General features: G+C 38.4%; 1 protein-coding gene across 1 annotated transcript in view; it reads left to right on the plus strand.

Annotated features, from left to right (window-relative positions):
* Positions 1–22,548, plus strand: part of hwt (heavyweight) — a 275,487-nt gene that overhangs the window by 31,096 nt on the left and 221,843 nt on the right. Inside the window, exon 2 of the mRNA XM_069834175.1 lies at positions 20,924–21,037. Coding sequence (XP_069690276.1) covers positions 20,924–21,037 — 114 coding nt within the window. The remainder of the gene's footprint in view (positions 1–20,923; positions 21,038–22,548) is intronic.

A 22,548-nucleotide genomic window follows, 5' to 3' on the forward strand; every position in this document is an offset into this window, starting at 1 on the left:
GACTTCAACAGCTGCAGTTCTAATCTTTCTCGCCTTCAAGAGGAACAATCCTGTATTTTCTTCGCATTCTCTATTCCCCATGAGGTCAAGACATGCAAGCGAACTCCTACTCTGACTTAGCATCGAGAGTAGTAAATATTTTCTCCGTACAAGTTCCAATTCAACACACAGTAATAAAATATACATATAGGAATCCTTTTCTTTGCAAAGCGGACAAAGACGCTCCCCTTCTTCGTTGACAATTTTATTACCCTTCCATGCCCGCAATCTTAGCCACGCTAAACCTGCTCTGCTGTCCTTGTTACAAAAATTTATGTATTCACACCTCCCCCAGTTAAGCATGAGCTCTGATTGTAGATGTAGTGAGGACTTTTCCGAACATTGGAGCTCAATCTCTTGCCTCTCGATATCAATTAAATGCCTCTTCACATTATGCCATACATTCCTCCTGTTATTCTCTCCTTTCTCCCACACCCATCCCATTCCTATATGATGCAGCCCTCTCTGCAGTTTATAAACCCACCCCTTTTCCCAGCCCTCCCTTTGTTGAACTTTGTAGCAAATCGACCGAAGAAGCGACTGATCCCCAAATATAATTTTTAACCAGTACTTTATCACCCTGACTTTCATATGAATTACTTCGTTTTGAAGCCCAAACTCCTTTAGCACCCCGCAGTTAGCTGTGCTTCTGCCAATTCCAAGTATTCGTTTCAGGAAGTCCGTTTGTACCTTATTTAGTTTTCCTGCATTTTCCCAACCCCAAATTTCCGCCCCACACAACATAGATGACCTAACCACAGGTCCATATACTAGCTACACAGTGTCTCCAACATAAGGACGTTGATCTGCGGCGTTGTTAGAAGGAGACATTTTTTTTCTCTTATACCTCCTTCGTTCGAAATTACTGAGAGAGAGCACCACTGTTAGCGACAAGATGTATTTGCGTAAATATTGCGAGAAGATTACTTGTCCTAGATGAGAGGCTCGCTACAGAAACAGTTTTGCAATGGTGCATGTGCGAACCTCTCATGCAGTGGTAGCGTGACCCTTACTTGAATTTATTTTTCTGTATACATTTCAGATCAAATCAAGAAGATCCCTTCTTGCTCCGGTTACACATCTTGCATATACGAAGGTTAAGTTTGGTTAGTTTAGGTTTTTATTAACCAAGTCCGCGCATACGCAGACAGCCAAGATGATCCTGTCAGTCATGGACCTTATGATAGTTTTTGTTTCGTAATATTCATAAACAATAATATGATGAAAGCTGTGAATAATTTCATGGCCGCTAAAGTTTTCTTCGTAAAAGACGAGGTATTTTCTCTAGACCACAAATAAAACGACAACGCGGTTATAATTACGTACTTAACGCTTTTACGAACATCAACCGAAAATTTACTTTTCTTCATTTTAATGATATTCCCTAAAACACACCTTCCCCCCCCCCCTTTATTTCTGTGTGATAATCGACTTTATGATATTACTGCATCTAGGCCTATATTTTCTTTTCGTGCATTCAAAACATCGCCGTTGTACTGCACAAAAACCTTGAACTTGACTAATGGAGTAAATTATTTAAGAATATAGTCGCGAATTTTACTACCACAATTTCGATTGTCTTTTGTTTGACACGGCTCGGTACGGCCCGGTGACTAGTGGCCAGCGAGCAACGTCGACTGCCGACGTTGGTGTACCATGCGTATTATCCAGTTGTTTCATATTAAATAAATAACTGAATAAGTGAATAAATAAATACATAAGTAAATAAATAAATAAACAAATACATACATACATAAATAATTGAGTGAATGAATGAATAGATATTATCGGTACCTTAAACTCTCCAGCAATATCCTTAACATTTTCGCTGTTTCTAGACGTTGAATAATATTTATGTTGTCAAAAATACTTTAACGTTAACATTTTGTGACATGATGCCTTACCGGTATGCGGGAGCTTGGAATCTCGTCACAACAACAGACCACGTTGTATTGTTTTCTTATTTCTGTAGACTCAAACGCATTCTACTAAATCGGCGAAGCAATATAAATTATACAACAAATGGTGCTGGAAATTGAGTTGCAAATTTCTTAGTAGTAAGGATACCTAATGATGAGGCTTTATGAAACCTCTATATTTTGGAAACGGACTCATTATTTATGCCTATATTGTAATGTTTTGGTATCTACTCTTTCCATCTCACAAATCGGCACATGTTTCGTTAAAATATTACTTTTCCGCTTCCCTTCCTCCCTTTGTCAGTGATTTAGTCAGGATGAGATGAATGAGCCTTGGACAAACTCGAAACAGAACAGAGCTGAGACTTGCTTATTGGATAGTAGCAAGGTATTGGATGTTATCGACGCTGCAATTAATAGAGAGCTTTGCACAGAGACGACAACTGTGAAAACTTGAAATGTCGGATCACGTTTCGCTCTATTTCTCGCTTACAGACTAATAGTCACATGCAAAGGACTTGCACTGTGATGCTCTACAGCTCGTGTTTATCTCTTACACATAAACAAAAGCGATGAAGGGTTGGGCTTGTATTGAATCCTGGCGCTCGTCCGATTGCCCCCAAGTGGTCATGAATACCAGACAGAGAGGGACACCAGATCAATGCGAATTCGGTGCTAACCAAAGCGTAACTCGACGTCCCACGCGCAGTATATGGTCTCTGTGATAACACATGCACGACAGACCTGATAATGCTGATGATGACGAAGGTTCCAATTTTACTGCATTTTGGAAATACTGTAGGTATGATTGCCACAGTCTTCAACTTCGTGCATATTATTTCCCAACCGCTGCACTGGAGTCACTTGCAGCATAGGAAGGACAAAAACAGTGTGGAATGAAATTGTATACATTTATTTATAATTCCAGTGAAGCATGTTATTACGACTTAATAATAATAATAATAATAATAATAATAATAATAATAATAATAATAATAAATCCATGACACGACAGCCTATGAAGGTCAAAGACCGACCAGCCTACTGCTGTCCTCTCGTCCACATGCCTCAACAGAGATGAACGATCATTTAATCGGAGTAATGTATGGTCGGTACTGTTATTCCCTCAGCCGTTATAACCGACTTTGCCACCGATGTAGCTCAGTCGGCAGAAGCACTCGTCTGCTGGTCCGTAACTGCAACAGAGATGAACGATCATTTAATCGGAGTAATGTGTGGTCAGCACTGTTATCCCCTCAGCCGTTATAACCGATTTTGCCACCGACGTAGCTCAGTCGGCAGGGGCACTCGTCTGCTGATCCGTAACTGCAACAGAGATGAACGATCATTTAATCGGGGTAATGTATGGTCGGTACTGTTATTCCCTCAGCCGTTATAATCGATTTTGCCACTAACGTAGCTCAGTCGGCAGAGGCACTCGTCTGCTGATCCGTAACTGCAACAGAGATGAACGATCATTTAATCGGAGTAATGTATGGTCGGCACTGTTATCCCCTCAGTCGTTATAACCGACTTTGCCACCGATGTACATAGCTCAGTCAGCAGAAGCACTCGTCTGCTGATCCGTAACTGCAACAGAGATGAACGATCATTTAATGGGAGTAATGTATGGTCGGCACTGTTATCCCCTCAGCCGTTATAACCGACTATGCCACCAACGTAACTCAATTGGCAGAGGCACTCGTTTGTTGATCCGTAACTGCAACAGAAATGAACGATCATTTAATGGGAGTAATATATGGTCGGCACTGTTTCCCCCCCCCAGCAGTTATAACCGATTTTGCCACCAACGTAGCTCAGTCGGCAGAGGCACTCGTCTGCTGATCCGTAACTGCAACAGAGATGAACGATCATCTAATCGGAGTACTGTATGGTCGGCCTTGTTATCCCCTCGGTCGTTATAACCGACTTTGCCACCGAAGTACATAGCTCAGTCAGCAGAAGCACTCGTCTGCTGATCCGTAACTGCAACAGAGATGAACGATCGTCTAATCGGAGTAATGTATGGTCGGCCTTGTTATCCCCTCGGTCGTTATAACCGACTTTGCCACCGATGTACATAGCTCAGTCAGCAGAAGCACTCGTCTGCTGATCCGTAACTGCAACAGAGATGAACGATCATTTAATCGGAGTAATGTATGGTCGGCCTTGTTATCCCCTCAGTCGTTATAACCGACTTTGCCACCGATGTACATAGCTCAGTCAGCAGAAGCACTCGTCTGCTGATCCGTAACTGCAACAGAGATGAACGATCATCTAATCGGAGTAATGTATGGTCGGCACTGTTATCCCCTCAGCCGTTATAACCGACTTTGCCACCGATGTACATAGCTCAATCGGCAGGGGCACTCGTTTGCTGATCCGTAACTGCAACAGAGATGAACGATCATTTAATCGGAGTAATGTATGGTCGGCACTGTTATCGCCTCAGTCGTTATAACCGACTTTGCCAGCAACGTAGCTCAGTCGGCGGAGGCATTCGTCTGCTGATCCATAACTGCACTTCGGCATGGATTTGATTCTCGCTTGGATTTTTTACCCGGTTAGGTTTTTCACAAGTTTTCACCAACCGTAAGGCGAATGTCAGGTAACCTCTGGCGAATTATCGACCTTGTCTCGCCAAATAACATCTTGCTATCACTTATTTCACTAAATAATGTTGTAGTAGTTGCTACAGCGTAATTAAATAAACAACTAAAAAAGAACAGGTTTACGAAAGATGAACGAGTTAAGAGTTTTACATTTGTGTGTGCGTGTGCGTGTGCAGAGATAAAGCCCAGAATTCGTCATAGATTACTTGATATTTACGTTACGACTATGGTAAACCTCGAAAAAAAAACCCAACAGGTAATCTGATCAAGGGGTTGTTGAACCCAAGCCCGAGCGCAGCTCCGAATCAGCAGGCAAGTGTGTTTGTCAACTGAGCTACATTAGTGACTCTACAAAAGTATACAATACATAGCAAGCAGATTAATTCAATTTAGATGCATAAACAATTCATCAGTTGAGTAGAAAGTATGAGTTTGTCGAAATTTGGTTATTCCTTTTCTGAACCTTTTATCTTGACTCTTCAAAGCCTTAAGATAATTAGGCAGCGTATTGAAGACTCTGTAATACATGAATAGTGAACTACTTTTTATAACAGCTTAGACCAGGCGTTCTCGACCTGGTGCTTTTTTAATGACATTTGGTACTCTCGTCATGCGAGTAAAAAAGTGCTCGCGAGCACGAAAGATCCTGGTGTTCTTTTTTCAATTCAAACTTTATTGTACGAACAAAATCTTAAGAAATAGTTCCGTCTTTAACTTGTCCTTGACGTATGAGCCGGCGCAAATAGTATTTCTGTCCATCCATTATATCTTACAGACCTGAAAGGGTTTCTCGTATTTCGTGGTGTTTTGTTGTGTTTAGTCAACTGTCCGAAGATAGGTCTGAACCTCACAAGTGATACCAACAGGCACTACTTATGAGGCAACTAGACCAGAAGATAATGGTAATACATCGCCGATTAGCTACATATTGCACTAATCAAACTTCAGATGCATACAAACAATTGTTATTCCTCTGACTCATATCGTCAAGTGAGATGTACTGCCTGATAATAGTCATGGTGTATAATCACTTTCAATTCAGTCTGAATTTAAACAGAGAAATCAAGGTTATTCAAGAGTATAATAAGACTGCAAATGAGTAACTTGAATTGATAGACCTCCAATCTTTTTCAGTTCTGAAATATTTGTTTTAAGAGTAGATATCATAGTCTTTGAGTAGCACAGTTCTGAAATACTTGTTTTAAAAGGAGAAATCATAGTCTTTAGGAGCAGAAGATACAAAAGACTCCAAATACTGTGGAGTGTTTTTCTCAAATGTCTGCCTATGTTCGAGACATTCTACCTATGCGAAAAAAGAATTTCTCACTCATGCAATATCTTAAGAACAAATCACGATCACGATCACGATTAACTAAATCACATCTGCAGGACTGCTTATGTGTAGCTATAAGGGACTTCTCCTTGGACATCACTGAAATTCTGAGTGGCATTCAAGTTCAAGGATATCATTGTCCTCATGAGTGTTTCAAAAATTTATTTATTTTTTCATTTATTTATTTTATTTCTGTTCACAGAGATCTAATAAACCTATTGCATTCCATGGTGCTCGCTCACTTAATATTACATGTGGACGGTACTCACAGTCTTCAAAAGGTTGAGAACCCCTGGCATAGGCCAGCGGTGACCAATGTGGGTGTCGTGATTACATCATGTAATCACAGACATTGAAACGGGTACGAGGAGTTTCCTGTACATTGCTGTGTTTTTCATTTACGTACTGAAGGCAAGCAGTGGCAGTATCATATCGCTCTACAAACTCTGTCTCTACAAGCAGTAAGAGGTGGTTTCGTGAAAAATGGGAAGGAAAACTTTTTCGTTGTTCTGTCGGACAAAATGTAATATGTTTACTTTGCTCAACGATTCAATTAGAAGTACAGTAGGGCTATATAGAAACATTAATTGCCACGCTGAATAATGTATTATTATTATTATTATTATTATTATTATTATTATTATTATTGACCACTAAGTATGTGTTTCTATAATTCTTCTGTACGTGCATGAATATTGATATTTTTAGATCTTCTCCCTAGAAGGATAAAATTATTAGGTTTTATCTCAGTTTTAATCTTCTTAATCTTTAGGTGAGGATAACTATTTATTAGTTATTCATTTAATAGTAATATTGTAGAAAAACTGATTCAATATTACGTGCTAACGAACTTTTAAACGCCAGGAATTGAAATATCTTGCATCATAGCCAGGAAGAGAAAGATGACATAAATAAATGTAAGGAAGTCAGCTACCTAATGGGGTTTGAAATATCTCGTGCTCTAAAGCCCTTTAATAGAACAGAATTTCTCAAAAGAGTAATGATTAAAATAGCTTAAATAATTGTCCATAAAAAGTTTTTAATTTTGAAAAACTACGAATTTCTCGACCAAGTATCGAGAGAAGAATTTAGAAAATTACTGATTATATTCAAGAGGAAGGTTGAAAAAAGGAGCAAGAAAAATCGTATATTATTCACTGGCTCTTGATGAAAGCAGTGACATTACTGATACAGCAAAGCTTGAGATTTTTATCCGCGGGATTGTTCAGGATGTTAATACAGGAACCACCACTGGTTGTAGTTTTCATGCCAAGTACCTTTCGTTCTTCTCCTTATTTCATAGGCTGTCTGTCGCATGTAATCACTCCAGTTCGAGTTTTGGTCACCGCCGGCTTAGACTAACAGACGGTGGATGGAGATCTTATTTGTGTCTTGTATTTAGATTATGAATGTTTTGATTAGTACTAAAATGTATCTTGGTTTTTAATATAAAACCACCAGGGAAAGGTAAAGTCATTATTTCTAAATTTGAAATTTTTTTACATGATGTCCTTTTGTGCACACCTTTCATTATCCTTATAGTAAAGTGTTTAGCTATAAAAGAGTTACTCCAGATTCTTAATCCATATTTCATGTTATGTTTCCACAATAACAACGTTCCATGACAACTAATCATAACAAAACCAGATGACAAATTTTCCACTATTAACCGCAGAGAATTCACTTTGTTCTAAAATAAAAATACTGTAATTTGTCAATAATTAATTATTTTTATTACGAAATTAAGTTTAGTGTTCCTTCATTCGTCAATATAATAAATGAGTAGCTTAATATCAAAGTGCGGACATCTGACCTCAGATCGAAATTTAGATAGTGTGGATTCTTATACATTTTTTCATGCTCTTTTCAGTTATGGTGAACAACTGGGTGTTCATTTCAAAGTGTGTCATGACGTCAATGTTGTTGAGTCACCGATTTGAAGCGAGTTTCAGCTTTTATGTCAGAGAAGTTGCCTATTATTTAAGGCGTTCTTCAATCTGAACTTGAGAACGTGTACGGTATAACTTGAACGTCGTAGCAACAGATGGCGGTCTGTACGATCTGTGTGCTACCATAACCTCTTTCGAACTGTGTTTTGCGCCGGCAAATCGTACGCAGGGTATTTGTTATCATCGGTTGCGTACGATAACATTCCACAACACAAATCAAATGCTCCGTGTCCATGTTGACCGTCGAAGTTAATGTCAACAAATACGTAAGTAATAGTCTTAACCCTCTCCCCATATCCCGACAGTACGTATTTCCAAACAGTTCACATTCCTGCCACTACCGGCGTTACGGTACGTATCGGTACGTACTCTTCAGAATGAACGCCGTACTTGCTAGGCAACTTCTCTGCCTCATAGGTTATACACCTCTGCGGAAGTGTAGGAAGATTGAATTCTCTAGGCTCATCGGCTAGCCACATGACGGCATACAGCGAGCCGTGACACACTTTGAACTGAACACCCAGTATATGCAAACTCTAACACTACATCTATAAAAATAAATTGTGTTAAAATATTACAAAGAACACTGTGAAACAAAAAGTGCCTCTAGATCAAAACTATGGAGACAACAGATATCCGTCTTTTATATTAAACTACTCAAATGAATCATTGAAAACTATTATTATTATTATTATTATTATTATTATTATTATTATTATTATTATTATTATTATTATTACTAACAGTTTCGTTAGTCTTTTGGTGTGAGATGAATACATTTCAGAGTTCTTCTGTAACGTCAGATAAAAAACAAAGCTATCATGCCATAACATAAAATAGAAACAAAGCTGACTTTATCGCACGCTGTTTTCCTTCTTCACATACCAACTCATAGTTCACATATTGTGACTTGGGCACCACAGCAATGTCTATGAAAACCGTGAGTTTCAGGGGCATGAGCCGCATGCATTCAGTCCGTCTTGTGTTTTACTTGTATTTATTTTGCTGTCCGGCGAGCGAGAATCCTTCAAGAAGAGAGGGCTGTGGGAACGGAGAGCGCAATAAGGGAGAGTAAAAGTGAACAGATATTCCGAACGGTCTGGGGATGATTGGACTCGGCGTTTATGGGTTGGGGTGGATCAGAGGGGAGTGAATGTCCGCTTATTGAAACTAGCGATCGCTACATTTCTAACTGTGACGTTTATTGAAAACTGTGATTGTATTTATTGCATTGCAATCTGTTGTGTCGCAGCTTTCAATTGCCCCACGCATGGAGGTGCAACGTCCCGAGCGGCAAGTGTTCGGCGTGTTTACGTGTCCCAGCCCTGCTGAATGATTCACATATTAATTTTCCTAAGTGAATGGTTTCTCATTATTAACATCGGTTTATTGTGTATTCAGGTTAATGGCGCGCGTCACAGATATCTGGTGGCTATGAATTTTAAAAGTAATTTGAATATAAATGGAAACTTTAATGAGAAAACGCTTGATTTTTTGTCATTGTTGCAACCTTTCGCCCCTAATCGACAAAAAATTTTGTACGGGATGATTAAAAACTTGTCCATGCATATTTACAGCAGCACTCTATATTAATAGGAACTGTAATAGCACTCAGGTGTACTTGGTACATTTAGCTTATTTCAGATGATTTATTTTGTTATACTTACTTACAAATGGCTTTTAAGGAACCCGAAGGTTCATTGCCGCCCTCACATAAGCCCGCCATCGGTCCCATCCTGTGCAAGATTAATCCAGTCTCTATCATCATATCCCACCTCCCTCAAATCCATTTTAATATTATCCTCCCATCTACGTCTCGGCCTCCCTAAAGGTCTTTTTCCCTCCGGTCTCCCAACTAACACTCTATATGCATTTCTGGATTCGCCCATACGTGCTACATGCCCTGCCCATCTCAAACGTCTGGATTTAATGTTCCTAATTATGTCAGGTGAAGAATGCAATACGTGCAGTTCTATGTTGTGTAACTTTCTCCATTCTCCTGTAACTTCATCCCGCTTAGCCCCAAATATTTTCCTAAGCACCTTATTCTCAAACACCCTTAACCTATGTTCCTCTCTCAGAGTGAGAGTCCAAGTTTCGCAACCATACAAAACAACCGGTAATATAACTGTTTTATAAATTCAACTTTCAGATTTTTGGACAGCAGACTGGATGATAAGAGCTTCTCAACCGAATAATAACACGCATTTCCCATATTTATTCTGCGTTTAATTTCCTCCCGAGTGTCATTTATATTTGTTACTGTTGTTCCAAGATATTTGAATTTTTCCACCTCTTCGAAGGATAAATCTCCAATTTTTATATTTCCATTTCGTACAATATTCTGGTCACGAGACATAATCATATACTTAGTCTTTTCGGGATTTACTTCTAAACCAATCGCTTTACTTATTATTAGTATTATTATTATCATTATTATTATTATTGTTATTATTATTATTATTATTATTATTATTATTATTATTATTATTATTATTATTATTATTATTTGTTGACCAGATCTTTCTTGAGGAATTTCTCAGTAGTCCGTGTGATATGCTGTGCTGTCTTTTCTGGAAATCTAACTTCGTTCTGATCCCGCAACCGTAAGAGGATTGTAATGAGTGTTACAGTGAACATAGCTGAAACAATTTTCCTATTAAATTACTGTGTTAATACTATGTGGCTTGTTCTGGTAAAAATATATGGGAATAGGTATTGAACATGCACCCATAATGTTATTGACATTACCTGATTGTTTTCCCTCATCATTGTATCGTTCCAAGCATTTTATTTTTCAATCTGTTCCGGCTTTATTTTTCATCAATACTGTCATTAAGAATTAAACATTCAGTCTGCAAACGACATCTTAACAAAGGAACGGGACTCTGAGCTGATCTTATCCGACTTCTGACATAGCTGTTGTTGGATATTTCTTCTTAGTACAGTAGTATTCTTAGCCGTTGTCTTATCACCATTGCTCCATGTAGTTATTTCATCGTCCGAAGTTTATAGGTACTGCATGTACAGGGTGTTAAAAAAGTATCCAATATTTTAGGAGGTGATAGTATGCATCAAAACAAGAAAAAATGTCTCATAAACATGGGTCCTACAACATATACTTTCTGAGAACTGAACACTTGTTCATAGGAGGTGCTCAATGTGACGTCCATTTATGGTAATGCATTTTTCTACCCTACAATACAGCAGGCTACCAGATAATCATACGTAGTTGACACCCCTGGAATGGAATACTGATACGTTGCATGGAATACTGAAAACAAAAGTTTGGTTGCGGATAAGAGCGGGGTTCAGCAGAGATGGTGTTGTGAATTTTTGTAATCAGCATGTGTGGGCTGATGAAAATTTCCATGCAGTTGAAGAAACAAGACATCAACACTGATTCTTAATCATCGTATGGGCATATGTTCTTGGCGATAGATTAAAGACCATACGTGTTATCACAGAGATTAACGGCGGTTCGTTATCAGGACTTCCTTATTGACGTATTGCCTACCTTGCTGGAGAATGTGCCATGTCAGCAAAGACTACATATGGGTTCATGCATGATGGCACACCAGCACATTTTCTTCGCAATAAGCGTGAACACCTGACGCTGACATTTCAGGACCGCTGGATTGATTGGGGAGGCCCCACACCTTGGCCTGCTCGTTCCCAAAACCTAAATCCCCTAGACTTTTGGTTATCAAGAACAACCAGGTCAATTTCAAAGAGTGCGTGATTCCTTACGCCAAAGGGCACAGGAATGCACTGCCATGAATGGACATCACATTGAGCGCCTCTTATGAACAAGTGTTCGGATCTCAGAAAGTATGTTTTGTAGGACCCATATTTATTAGACATTTTTTTCTTGTTTTGATGCATACTAGCACCTCCTAAAATATTGGATACTTTTAACACCTTGTATAAAAGATATTGAAATAATAATTGTAACATCCCTTTGTTATAGAATGGTGCAGTTTTTCACAGGAAATACATGGCAATTAATTGCGATAAGCGATAGATAACTTTTTTATTTAACCAAGAATAACCCAGTGCTCGAACTTTGTACGCTACCAGTGCACCATGACCGTGTTTGTGTCTGTCATTGTTACAGTCATTGAATAAAAAATAGTTCAACGACGTGTGTCAGCAAATTGCGTGTTTGACAGCGTAGACATGAATCCGCAGGGACAGTGGAGCACTTGGTCGAGTCATAAACCGTCCGTCCCGCCATCATCGACACTGCCGGTTTACGACGCAGAGTAGCAAGCAAATTGTTACATCGTGAATCTTGTGCATGTTTAAGAATGGACGGGAGTTCGAACTCCGATAATTTGTAGTGAATAGAAGGACTGTGAAGTAGTTCTGTTCCTGCACCTCTGCTTGCCCTGCTATTCTCACCCCACCATCGCCCTGTCCTCAGATTACTTATTCTCAGTAGTCTTATCGTGGATTAAAGGAGTATGTACTTGCTTGTTATTGAGTATAAACGTGTGAAGACCGGAAAGCAGCACCTTTGGATATCGGCAAGAGCTCTTCTACATGCTGTTTATGGAGACAGTTCAGTATCTGTGATTCAACAAACTACAGACTTTGTATTAATGTAAAATAGTATTAATAATAGTAAATGTAAGTTGAAACGTCATTTATTCACCTAAATTAAAAGAAAATACTCTGAGACTTACTTCAGAAATAACGCATCACTCGTCGCAGTTCCCTTTGAAAAATAGAAACTTTGTTTTCCGGATTTTGTTTTTTGAGTAGATTATTTGTACATATTTACCTTTTTTAGTTCCCTAGAGATAAAGAGATAAATGCCACAGAGAGTTAGAATTCTGTCTTCGAATATTTTCTGAAATTCGTCCTTAGAATGATCTGCTGTATGTGCTGTCGCAGAATTCTGTGGGAGAAAGACAAAAGTGCACTCCGTATCCATTATCTCTACTAAAGAACTGTTTATATTTAATAATATTTCAGTTAATACTGTAGTTTTTTTGTCAAATCACCAATACTTTTCACGTAGAGCTGAAAACCCTGGTTCGAATCCCGGTGCGGGAGAGAATTTTTCTCCGCTCCACCTATCCTTCATCATATGGTAAAGCAGAATTCCTGCACGGAAATATCATATGTACTTCGGTACATCACAATAATATGATATGCGTATATAATCACTTAGTGATTTAAAAGACGGCGCTCATACCGTCGGATCCCGGTCACTTAGTCACTCCTAATGAGTGTACTTCTGCACATTAGTGTATAGGACATTGTGGCACTGTCACACATCTTTGACACAGTGCATGAGGGTTGGCCACTAAAGGGAACTTAAACTGAGAGGATTCAATCCGGCATCGAAATTAGAATCAGGTGTGGCTTAGTGGATAGAGCGTCAGCACGTAGAGCTGAAAACCCGGGTTCGAATTCCGGTGCCGGAGAGAATTTTCTATCCTTCATCATATGGTAACGCAGAATTCCTGCACGGAAATATCATACGTACTTCGGTACATTTCAATAATAAGAAGTACCAGGGTAAAGACCCAAGCACGTAGAACTGACAAGCCTACTGCTACTAATATCGATTGTCTATAATAGTTGGGAATCTTAACCCTCGCTATAATGCGGGTCTCTATGGCCTTTATGAAGAGGAGAGAAGTTGTCATGCGGACAGGTAGAGGTATAGTGACAACATACCTATGCGAATATACCTAATAATGAAAATTAGTACAGTTGATTTCTTACCTAACCTGGTGGCTTCTGAAACATGTGGATAACCATTTTTGTATGAATTTTTATTTTTAAAAATTCTGTATGTAGATTTGTCAATAATTTATTTCATAAAATATAATACATCAACACTTATTTTGATTCTTTGGGCACCCAGAAGTATATATTTTAATTTTACCGGGATTCGGAATAATTTCACATATTATTTGTCATGAAAGAGATAAAAAGGAAGCATTCGGAAATCTAGGAATAATCTTAGAGAAACAACATGCAATAAAGAAATGAAGTCTGGACATAAAAAAGGCTGTAAGTGGCAATATCTTTGAAAATTAGCTTTCCCAAAAAAAAGAGTCCATGTTTCTGGCTCAATCTACTAATAAAAATGATAAATTCCATTGTAATTTTATTTAGGCCCTAAGTTCTCTCATAGATGTACAAAACGTATGATATTACATTACTAGTTGCACAAGAAAGCTGTGTTTTGTACGGTTTGCCTGTTTGGTACCTTCAGTCTTTTTTATGTCCAGTCTTCAAATATCAAGCATGCAAATGGACTATAAACATTGCCATTGTATTGAAGTAACTTCGAAAACCCAATGAAGAGTCTGAAGTACTGTACTGATTTAAAAAGTTTACTTCGTCCTCCGCTATAAGTCAAACTGTTAAATTCACAAAAATTCAGGAGAAGATGTGCCACAAGTCCTACAGCATGCTTGTGACAAGATAGGACAGCGGGCAGGTGTCTCCCCTCTCTCAGGACTCAGTAATGCAGTTAGATGGACTCCATTTCCCAACTCGAAATACTCTCGCTAACTCGATTTGCGTCACCCTCTGTGCAATATTGTCCAGCTACACTACTCACAATGTACCTGCTGCCTGCTACACCTTGCGTTACGTCGTATGTCAGTGCGACTCATTTATTAAGAGCTTCTTTCTGCAAGTCAAAATGTGTTTCAGAAAGCGACTTTGCATATATGAGACTCTTCTTTAACTTCGGGAGTTCGATTAAAACTGTTGGTGAAAAATGTTTTTTACTCAGATTGTCTCGCATTACTTCCGCATTCCATGTCAATATCCCAACATGTTATGATATTTATGTACTACGATTATTACCGGTATGTTATATTAATATTCTTCGTCACTTATGTCACAAAATAATAGTACCACAAAAACTTAAAATATTCCACCTTTAGGCACAACCAAAGGGTAACTCGCACCCATGAAGAGTTACTTCTGATGTGACATCTCTGTAGAATTGTAGCTTTGTAATAGAGTTTCTGCATATAACTTACGTGATAGTCATACTATCGAATATATACATTAAATACAGTAATTACCCTCTGTCACGCAACCTGTCACGCAGGGTTCGAGTCCCGGTCAGGTCTGGGATTTTTCATTGAAAAATCCATAGTGACACTTGTGGCGGACAAGGTCGCAGTTAGTTTTTTCTCGGGGTTCTCCCGTTTTTCCCCATATTAGGCATGTATATCATTCCGTCACCATTTCTCCATTTCGTTATCATTCCATAGCATTCCCCGAACGCCGGCTGGCGCTGGCCTAGGGACGAGTGGGGTTGCCTGGTCGAAACCTGGATACACAGAGAACCTTAGTGTGGTCAGACGGTGTAGGTTTGGGAATGCGTCACTAGAGGGTTAGCGCAATAGACCTTAACAGGTCGCAGTGTTGGGCTATAGTGCCCCCCTCAATAAATTCCATTCCAGTGCAGCGACGAGATTCCATGTGATTTTTATGTGGCTTGTCTAGAGAACAGGGTGCTTTGTAACATGTGGAAAGCCACCGGCGTGGCTCAGTCGGTAAAAGCGCTTGCCTGCCGATCTGAAGTTGCGCTCGGGCGCGGGTTCGATCCCCGCTTGGGCTGATTACCTGGTTGGGTTTTTTCTGAGGTTTTCCCCAACCGTAAGGTGAATGCCAGGTAATCTATGGCGAATCCTCGGCCTCATCACGCCAAATACCATCTCTCTATTACCAATCTCATCGACGCTAAATAACCTCGTAGTTGATACAGCGTCGTTAAGTAACCAACTTTAAAAAAACATGTGGAAATGTGAGACCCAGTTCATAGGTGGACAGGGGATACAAAAACATTGCAAAAAGTTAATATAAATATTTGTCCCAATTGACCTTTATTCCAAGGTACAGTCATGTTGGTACGGCAGTAATTTGGAGCTGCTTACCACCTTCAGCCTGAATTCAAGCCTATAATCGTAAGGTCTTAAAATGTCATACATTTGTTTAAATAGCAAGTATTTATCGGATAAGTTGGTAGCCGTCTTGAACACACTGCCAAAGTATTTCATGTTGGGAATGAGTTGTGAATAAACAATTGTTCTTAAGTGACCCCAAAAATAAAAATTCAATGAATTTAGGTCTGGAGAGCGTGCAGGCCAGGCATAGCATACCTAGTAAACAAGTCGAGAGATAGTGCATATGTACAGTTCAGCTGGCTTTAATTCGGAAACAAGGACACATGGGACAATTTATTTGTGAACTTCTTTCGTTGTTCTTGTGGCTCCTATTTACTGATGAAATGGGTCCCACATTGTACGAAATACGTTGTATATACACGACAAATACATACACGTACAGAAGTAAATGTAATACCAGTGATAATTTCAGCACAAGATATAAAGTCTCGCCAGCAATACACAGACTATAAGACTACTGAAAGGACAGATCTCTCTCTTTTCCTCTCTATAATAGGACAAAACTTAAAATAGTTTGCTGGTTAGCTACAGCCGGGGAGAAATTCACCTCAATATGTTGCAGCGACGAGATTCCTTGTATTTTTTTGTTGGATACTGTGGTCTTCTGCAATATATATGATACGTGTGTGTGTGTGCGTGCGTGCGTGTGCGTGTGTGTGTGTGTGTGTGTGTGAGAGAGAGAGAGAGAGAGAGAGAGAGAGAGAGAAAGTAGGCTACTGTTTGTCAATCAGGGAATCCTTCTGTTTGTATAGAGTTGATGAGCTCCTTTGTTGCATTATCTTCATTGAATTTATTACTGGTATTATTTTTACTTCTTTCAATTTCCAGGCAGTCTTGATATATTATATTGCTACTGATTCATTACTAATTTTTATAATTTCTGTTTCCTATAAATTTAATATTATAGAACATCAGTAGGTATAAATTACAAACGTCTAATCATGCCTAGAGTACTGAATAAAATCCAAATGTAATGGTTGGCAAGACTATATGCAACATTCAGGAAGCAGCTCGGAAACTGCATGAAAGCCATAGTCATGGATTCGTGTCTCGCCTAAGACATACAGTAGATATTTATTTATTCGTTGCAGTTTTATCTTTTGTGTTATAGCACAGTCTAATATCATACAATCATGAAGCTTGGGGTGATTTTTTTTTTCATTTCTCGCGATACAGCGCTCCAAGCGGTTAGCAACTGAGAGTACTAGGGGAACAATAGACTGTGCCGGTGCTATTTCGCATTGTCTGTGATGAGGCGATAGTAGCGATCCTAATGGCTAGCAACTAAAGTTCAACTGTCATTGGATGCATATTCCCTACGTATTGAGCTTCGTGATTGTATGTACTAGTAGACTGTGGTTATATTGTGTAAAAACTCAACTTCATGTCGATACTATCGATAAGAATCACATTGTGCGTAGGCTGTGTACAATTTCAGAGTTTAAGGGGAATTGGACGTTATCACATGCAAAGTAATGGTAAAAATAGCCTATCTTCAAGCAGTCATAAATGTAATATTATTTATCACAGCTATTTCATTTTTTTAGTGATATATGTATACACATTAAACTTTAAAATGAAAAAAGAATGGTTAATCTAGTGTAAATCTTACTCTTAAATTAATTTTTGAATTTAAACGTATGTTTTATATAAATTCACTACATACCTGTGATTAGGTACACTCTATTCACTTATCATAACACACATTGAATTAAAATTTTGGCCACTTACTGCTAACAGATACTAAAACATACCCTACTAAAATTGTTAAAATGTCTATAATATTATGGGCATAGGGCTTATACTAATATTCAATTTTTTTAAATTTATTGACGGTGATGATTACTATAATCCCTATGCCCATAATATTACAGATATATGAATAATTTTAGTAGGGTATGTTTTAGTATCTATTAGCAGTAAGTAGTCAAAGTTTCAATTCAATATGTGTTATAATAAGTGAATAGAGTGTACCTAATCACAGACATGTAGTGAATTTATAAAAACAAATTGTGCTTAATTAAAAAAATTAATTTAAGGATACAGATTTACTCTAGAGTCACCATTCTTTTTCATTTTAAAGCTTAATATGTATACACACACAGCTAACAAAAATGAAAGATAACTGATAAATAGCAGACTATTATATTTATGACTGCTAGAAGATAGGCTATTTTTACCATTATTTTGCATGCGATAATGACCAACTCCCCTTAATAGTCAGAATGTTGTTTTAGGATACGTTCTCTACTATAATATGAAAGCCTTTGATGGAAAAATAATACTACAGTGGAATAAGAGCGTGAAATGTGCAGGTAATAAGTAGCCTTGGGTAAAGTAGTTTTCAAACTTCATTAATAAGGATCTGGATGCAAAAAAATCTTCTCTTTGGTGGTGTTGATCCTCTCCTAATAGAAGTGTCACACCCACGCGCAGAGCCACGCTCTCATTTCCTGGACCTGAAGGTGGCAGACACATTCGTTAATTAACTTTGGAGCCGCTGACACGAAGTCCGCCGTAATCCCGTAACGGAGTTTTACAATCTTGGCATTATGTTAGATTAGATTGTCTTATTTAGCGACTCATTAAGTATTCATAAATTAAACGTGTACAAAAATTGATGAAAAACCAGTCAAACTTTCTGCTTCCTGACATCTTGAGTAAAGGAGAAATGTACAATAGGATTCACCATACATAGTTTGTATAGTTTGTCGTGTTTTACAAAGGAACTATTTCTTTAACCGTAGGCCTTCAGATCGTTCTTTATATCATTTTCGAATTTGTACTTAATATCCGAAGTATAGAGACTAAACAGAGTATGTTTTGATGTGGCAAGGGATTTATTTAGAGTTTTTGCGGAGATACGAATTTTCAGAATCCCTGATGCCAAGAAGGTAGTGCCAAATATGAGATCATATCTAGAGAAATTAAATTGTGTAAGGATAAAGATTTTGTATTAGAGTTTTGAAGCAATAAGTCTGCTGTAATTGTCAGTGTTTTCTATTATGGTGAATACAAGCAGTTGGGCAAAAAAAAAACATGTAATTTTGTACAAATTAGCGCTAGAGCGCAGACTTCTCATTCCTTATAGTTCGTGGTGTAAAAGTCGAAGGATGAGGATTCTTTTTTTTTTTTTAGGGCTCTGCTGTTTCTCTCAACTTACATAATTTCTCTCCGTGAATACTCCCCATTTGGTCTTTACCTTTTATATCATTAAATAAATTTAATCGAGTAGCATTCGAGCTTCTGTGATACCGGTTAAAAATTGCCGACCAGATTACTATATTTTCGGCATGTGAGAATGTTTTCTGCACTAGTTGAGGATGCTCAGATTGTGTGACTCAATGGCATACATGAATATGACAGTCGCGATATCAATTGCAACACCCGGTAACATACGGAGAAGATCCGTAGTACTGTATCTGACGACTGTTAAATTGAAGTCAAACATCGAACTGTATGTAGTTCCATAGAAGAGGAAGTCAAAGTTTAATCTTTCAATTGGAAGTATTAGTGCTCTTAATTTTAATGGGCCTATGTATTTTCAACATTTAAGCGTTTTGTTTGTTTTTCATTAATAATGATGTTTCATACACGTTTAATGGTATTTCGTAAGGAACACATTAATTTTCAGAATGCTATAGTCCCGTCGCTCTAATTCCGGCAGCCAATCGCGTTGCAGGTCGGCTACATTTAAACGTGTGCGTCTTGTGATTCGCTGATGAAGATGTTATTCATTTCTTAAAGCTCCCTAAATACTTAATATAATCGCCCGCCATTTTGGCTCTTTCGTTGGCGTTCGCAGAAAGCACACGAAGACTTTATTTGCCGCTCAAATATTTGCTAACCAGTGCGTTTGATTTATTATCATAGGAGCTACGACAAGATAATGCTTAACGGTGTGGCAAATAGAGTCCTCATATGATAGCTCGGCAACGAAAAAACAAAAATGGCGAACGATACTACCTACCTAGACTTTATAGAGCCTTCACTTCCTAAGACGTAAGCAAAGAGGAGGAGTCACGCCGGGAATAACAGCGTCGCGACTATACACGGATTCTTTCCCCCCATTACGAGGAGATTCATTTTTCATCTGCTTGTTAAATAATCCGACCTTTCAGCCGAATGACTAGTGACCAGGGTTAAAAACCCTGACTCTTGGGTAAAAAAAAGTCTTAGGGCAGCAGTAGTACTGTTGTTTCTATTACCTTAGTTTCGTCAGTCCTTTAACCCCGCAATTTTACCTTCGCCCAACGAGGAAATTTCCGACATACCAGCAAACACCTACGACTGTTGTCCACCACATTAATCTTCTTCTTCTTCTTCTTCTTCATCTTCATCTTCATCTTCAACAGCTCTACAGCCCAGTGTGGGCTTTGGCGTCCTCAACGATCCGCCTCCATTCATTACTTCTTTTCGCTTTCTCCCACCAACCAGATATACGTAACCTCTTCAAATCGTCCAAGATATCTTGGAATCATCTTTTCCTAGGTCTACAACGTCTAGAGACACCCAATATTCTTCCATCCAACATACGTTTTGGGAGTCTTGTATCGTCCGTTCTATGTACGTGTCCCAACCATGACAGCCAGCACATCAATATGAATTTCATATCTGGCCATCTACATAGGTTCAATTATAATTAAGAAAGAATGAAATAGAATACGATTTTAGATTAAAAATACACGAATAGACACCGCAAACAACAATGAAATTTCCCTCTCATAGTCCTGCAATGATTTCTGATCACTTTTAAAAATAATATCCCTTCAGAATCAGCCTGTAGTTTCAGACGTTTTCATTATAAGCTCAAACACTTATCATGCCAGTCATGTTAAACGTAACACTAAAAATTCTGCTGCTGGATGCCTTAACAAAGTAGAAAGAGATCGCATCTGCTGAATAATATATCACAGGATGGATGATATGATATTCCATAAAATAAGACAGAGGAGGTTTTTTCCTTCTACATTTGCTTCCGATTCAAAATTTTATATTACAGTGACTGCAAAGATGAGATGTGGGGGGGATCAGTCACTGATACGAGGGTGAAGTGATGGTTACTTCGATGGAACTTCAATCTGAAAGCAATATTCTGAATGGAGTTTTGTGTTTGTTTCAGGTGTCTTTGTGCGACGAGTACAGTCTGCCCGTAGACTTCGTCAACAAGAGAAGGCCTCACAGCTTCGGGGCGGGCCTTGCCAACTGGACTACGCCCAGCCCCAGTGGCGACCAGGTATTGTTCACATTGAGTCGTATGTCACATGTGCTATGAACGTTGGCGTGTGTGTGTGTGTGCGCGCTCGTGTTCCAATATTTGTGTGTGTTCGTGTGCGGAGGATGCGGATGGACGTTCCCCTGCATTTGTACCATCGTTGATCCATTAATTAGGATTATTCAGAAGTCAAGAAAAATTTGAAAGTCTTGTGACTTCTTAAGATGCAAGTTTGTAGAAAAATTACACAATTTTGTCCCACGCCATATGTCATAATCTTAGGCATCATGCTTAAAACTCGCCTTACGAATTAAGCGCTGGTTCGAGTCCTCGAAGGGAAGACATTTCCTCATTAAATTTCGGCCAGTGTATGGGGGCGGTGCCTACGCAGCATAGTGATGAATTTGAGGAGGTGCGACAGGTTTATAAAACTAGTAAATTACTGGTTGTAATGACAACCAGTAATTTACAACTGTTAGTTACAACTGTTGTAATGACTGCAAGAATAATTGTGCTGACCATACCATACACGATATACGATGCTGCTGGCCACGATACATCCGACTAGTTGGATGATTGTTCACCTCTATTGAGGCATGTGGACATAAGGCCAGCAGCTCGCTGGTCGAGCTTGGCCCTTCGTGGGCCGTTCGCGCAATGGATTGGTTGAATGAAAACATTTAGAAATAATTGACATTTTTCTCCTTTATCCTTCAGTTAGTAGGAAATGAACAACACTCAGAAAAAATATATATTGCAGAGTCTCTTAAAATTCATTTTAGAAGTTCTCACAATGACAACAAAAATGCAGGGTCGTTACTTTCATCCATTTAGATTTCTAAATATTCTCAATGCGCTGGAACAATTTCTATTACATTCATAGTAACAATAATGAGGTAAAATTACATTTATAGAACAAAACCATTATTTTTCCGATATTAATTAAGAAAAAATAATTCATTCATTCAAAAATATCTTGAATTGCTGTTTAAATTTATTTCCTTTTCCTTGCCGGCAGAAATTCCGTCATTTTAAACTTAAGTTTCTATAAAAATAAAATAATTTTTCCTGATTTTGGAATAACTCTATATATAGAGGAAAATATAGATATGTTAAATAATGCTTTTTATTCCTCTAATTTCGTATGGGCGAATCCAGAAATGCATATAGAGTATTAGTTGGGAGACGGGAGGGAAAAATATCTTTGGGGAGGCCGAGACGTAGATGGGAGGATAATATTAAAATGGATTTGAGAGAGGTGGGATATGATGATTGAGACTGGATTAATCTTGCTCAGGATAGGGACTGATGGCAGGCTTATGTGAGGGCGGCAATGAACCTCCTGGTTCCTTAAAAGCCGTAAGTAAATAATTTAATATAATCTTAGTATATCATATATTAGGTTCATATGTTAATACATATATTGTTTAATTTGGCACTAAACAATATTTACTCATTTTAAACCAGGGACACTGTGTTACAAAAAATGGAAAATTATTAATATTTGAAACTGGCGACAGAAGGGCTCTAAT

This window comes from Periplaneta americana, chromosome 9 (assembly GCF_040183065.1).
Source record: "Periplaneta americana isolate PAMFEO1 chromosome 9, P.americana_PAMFEO1_priV1, whole genome shotgun sequence".
NCBI classification, from domain to species: domain Eukaryota; kingdom Metazoa; phylum Arthropoda; class Insecta; order Blattodea; family Blattidae; genus Periplaneta; species Periplaneta americana.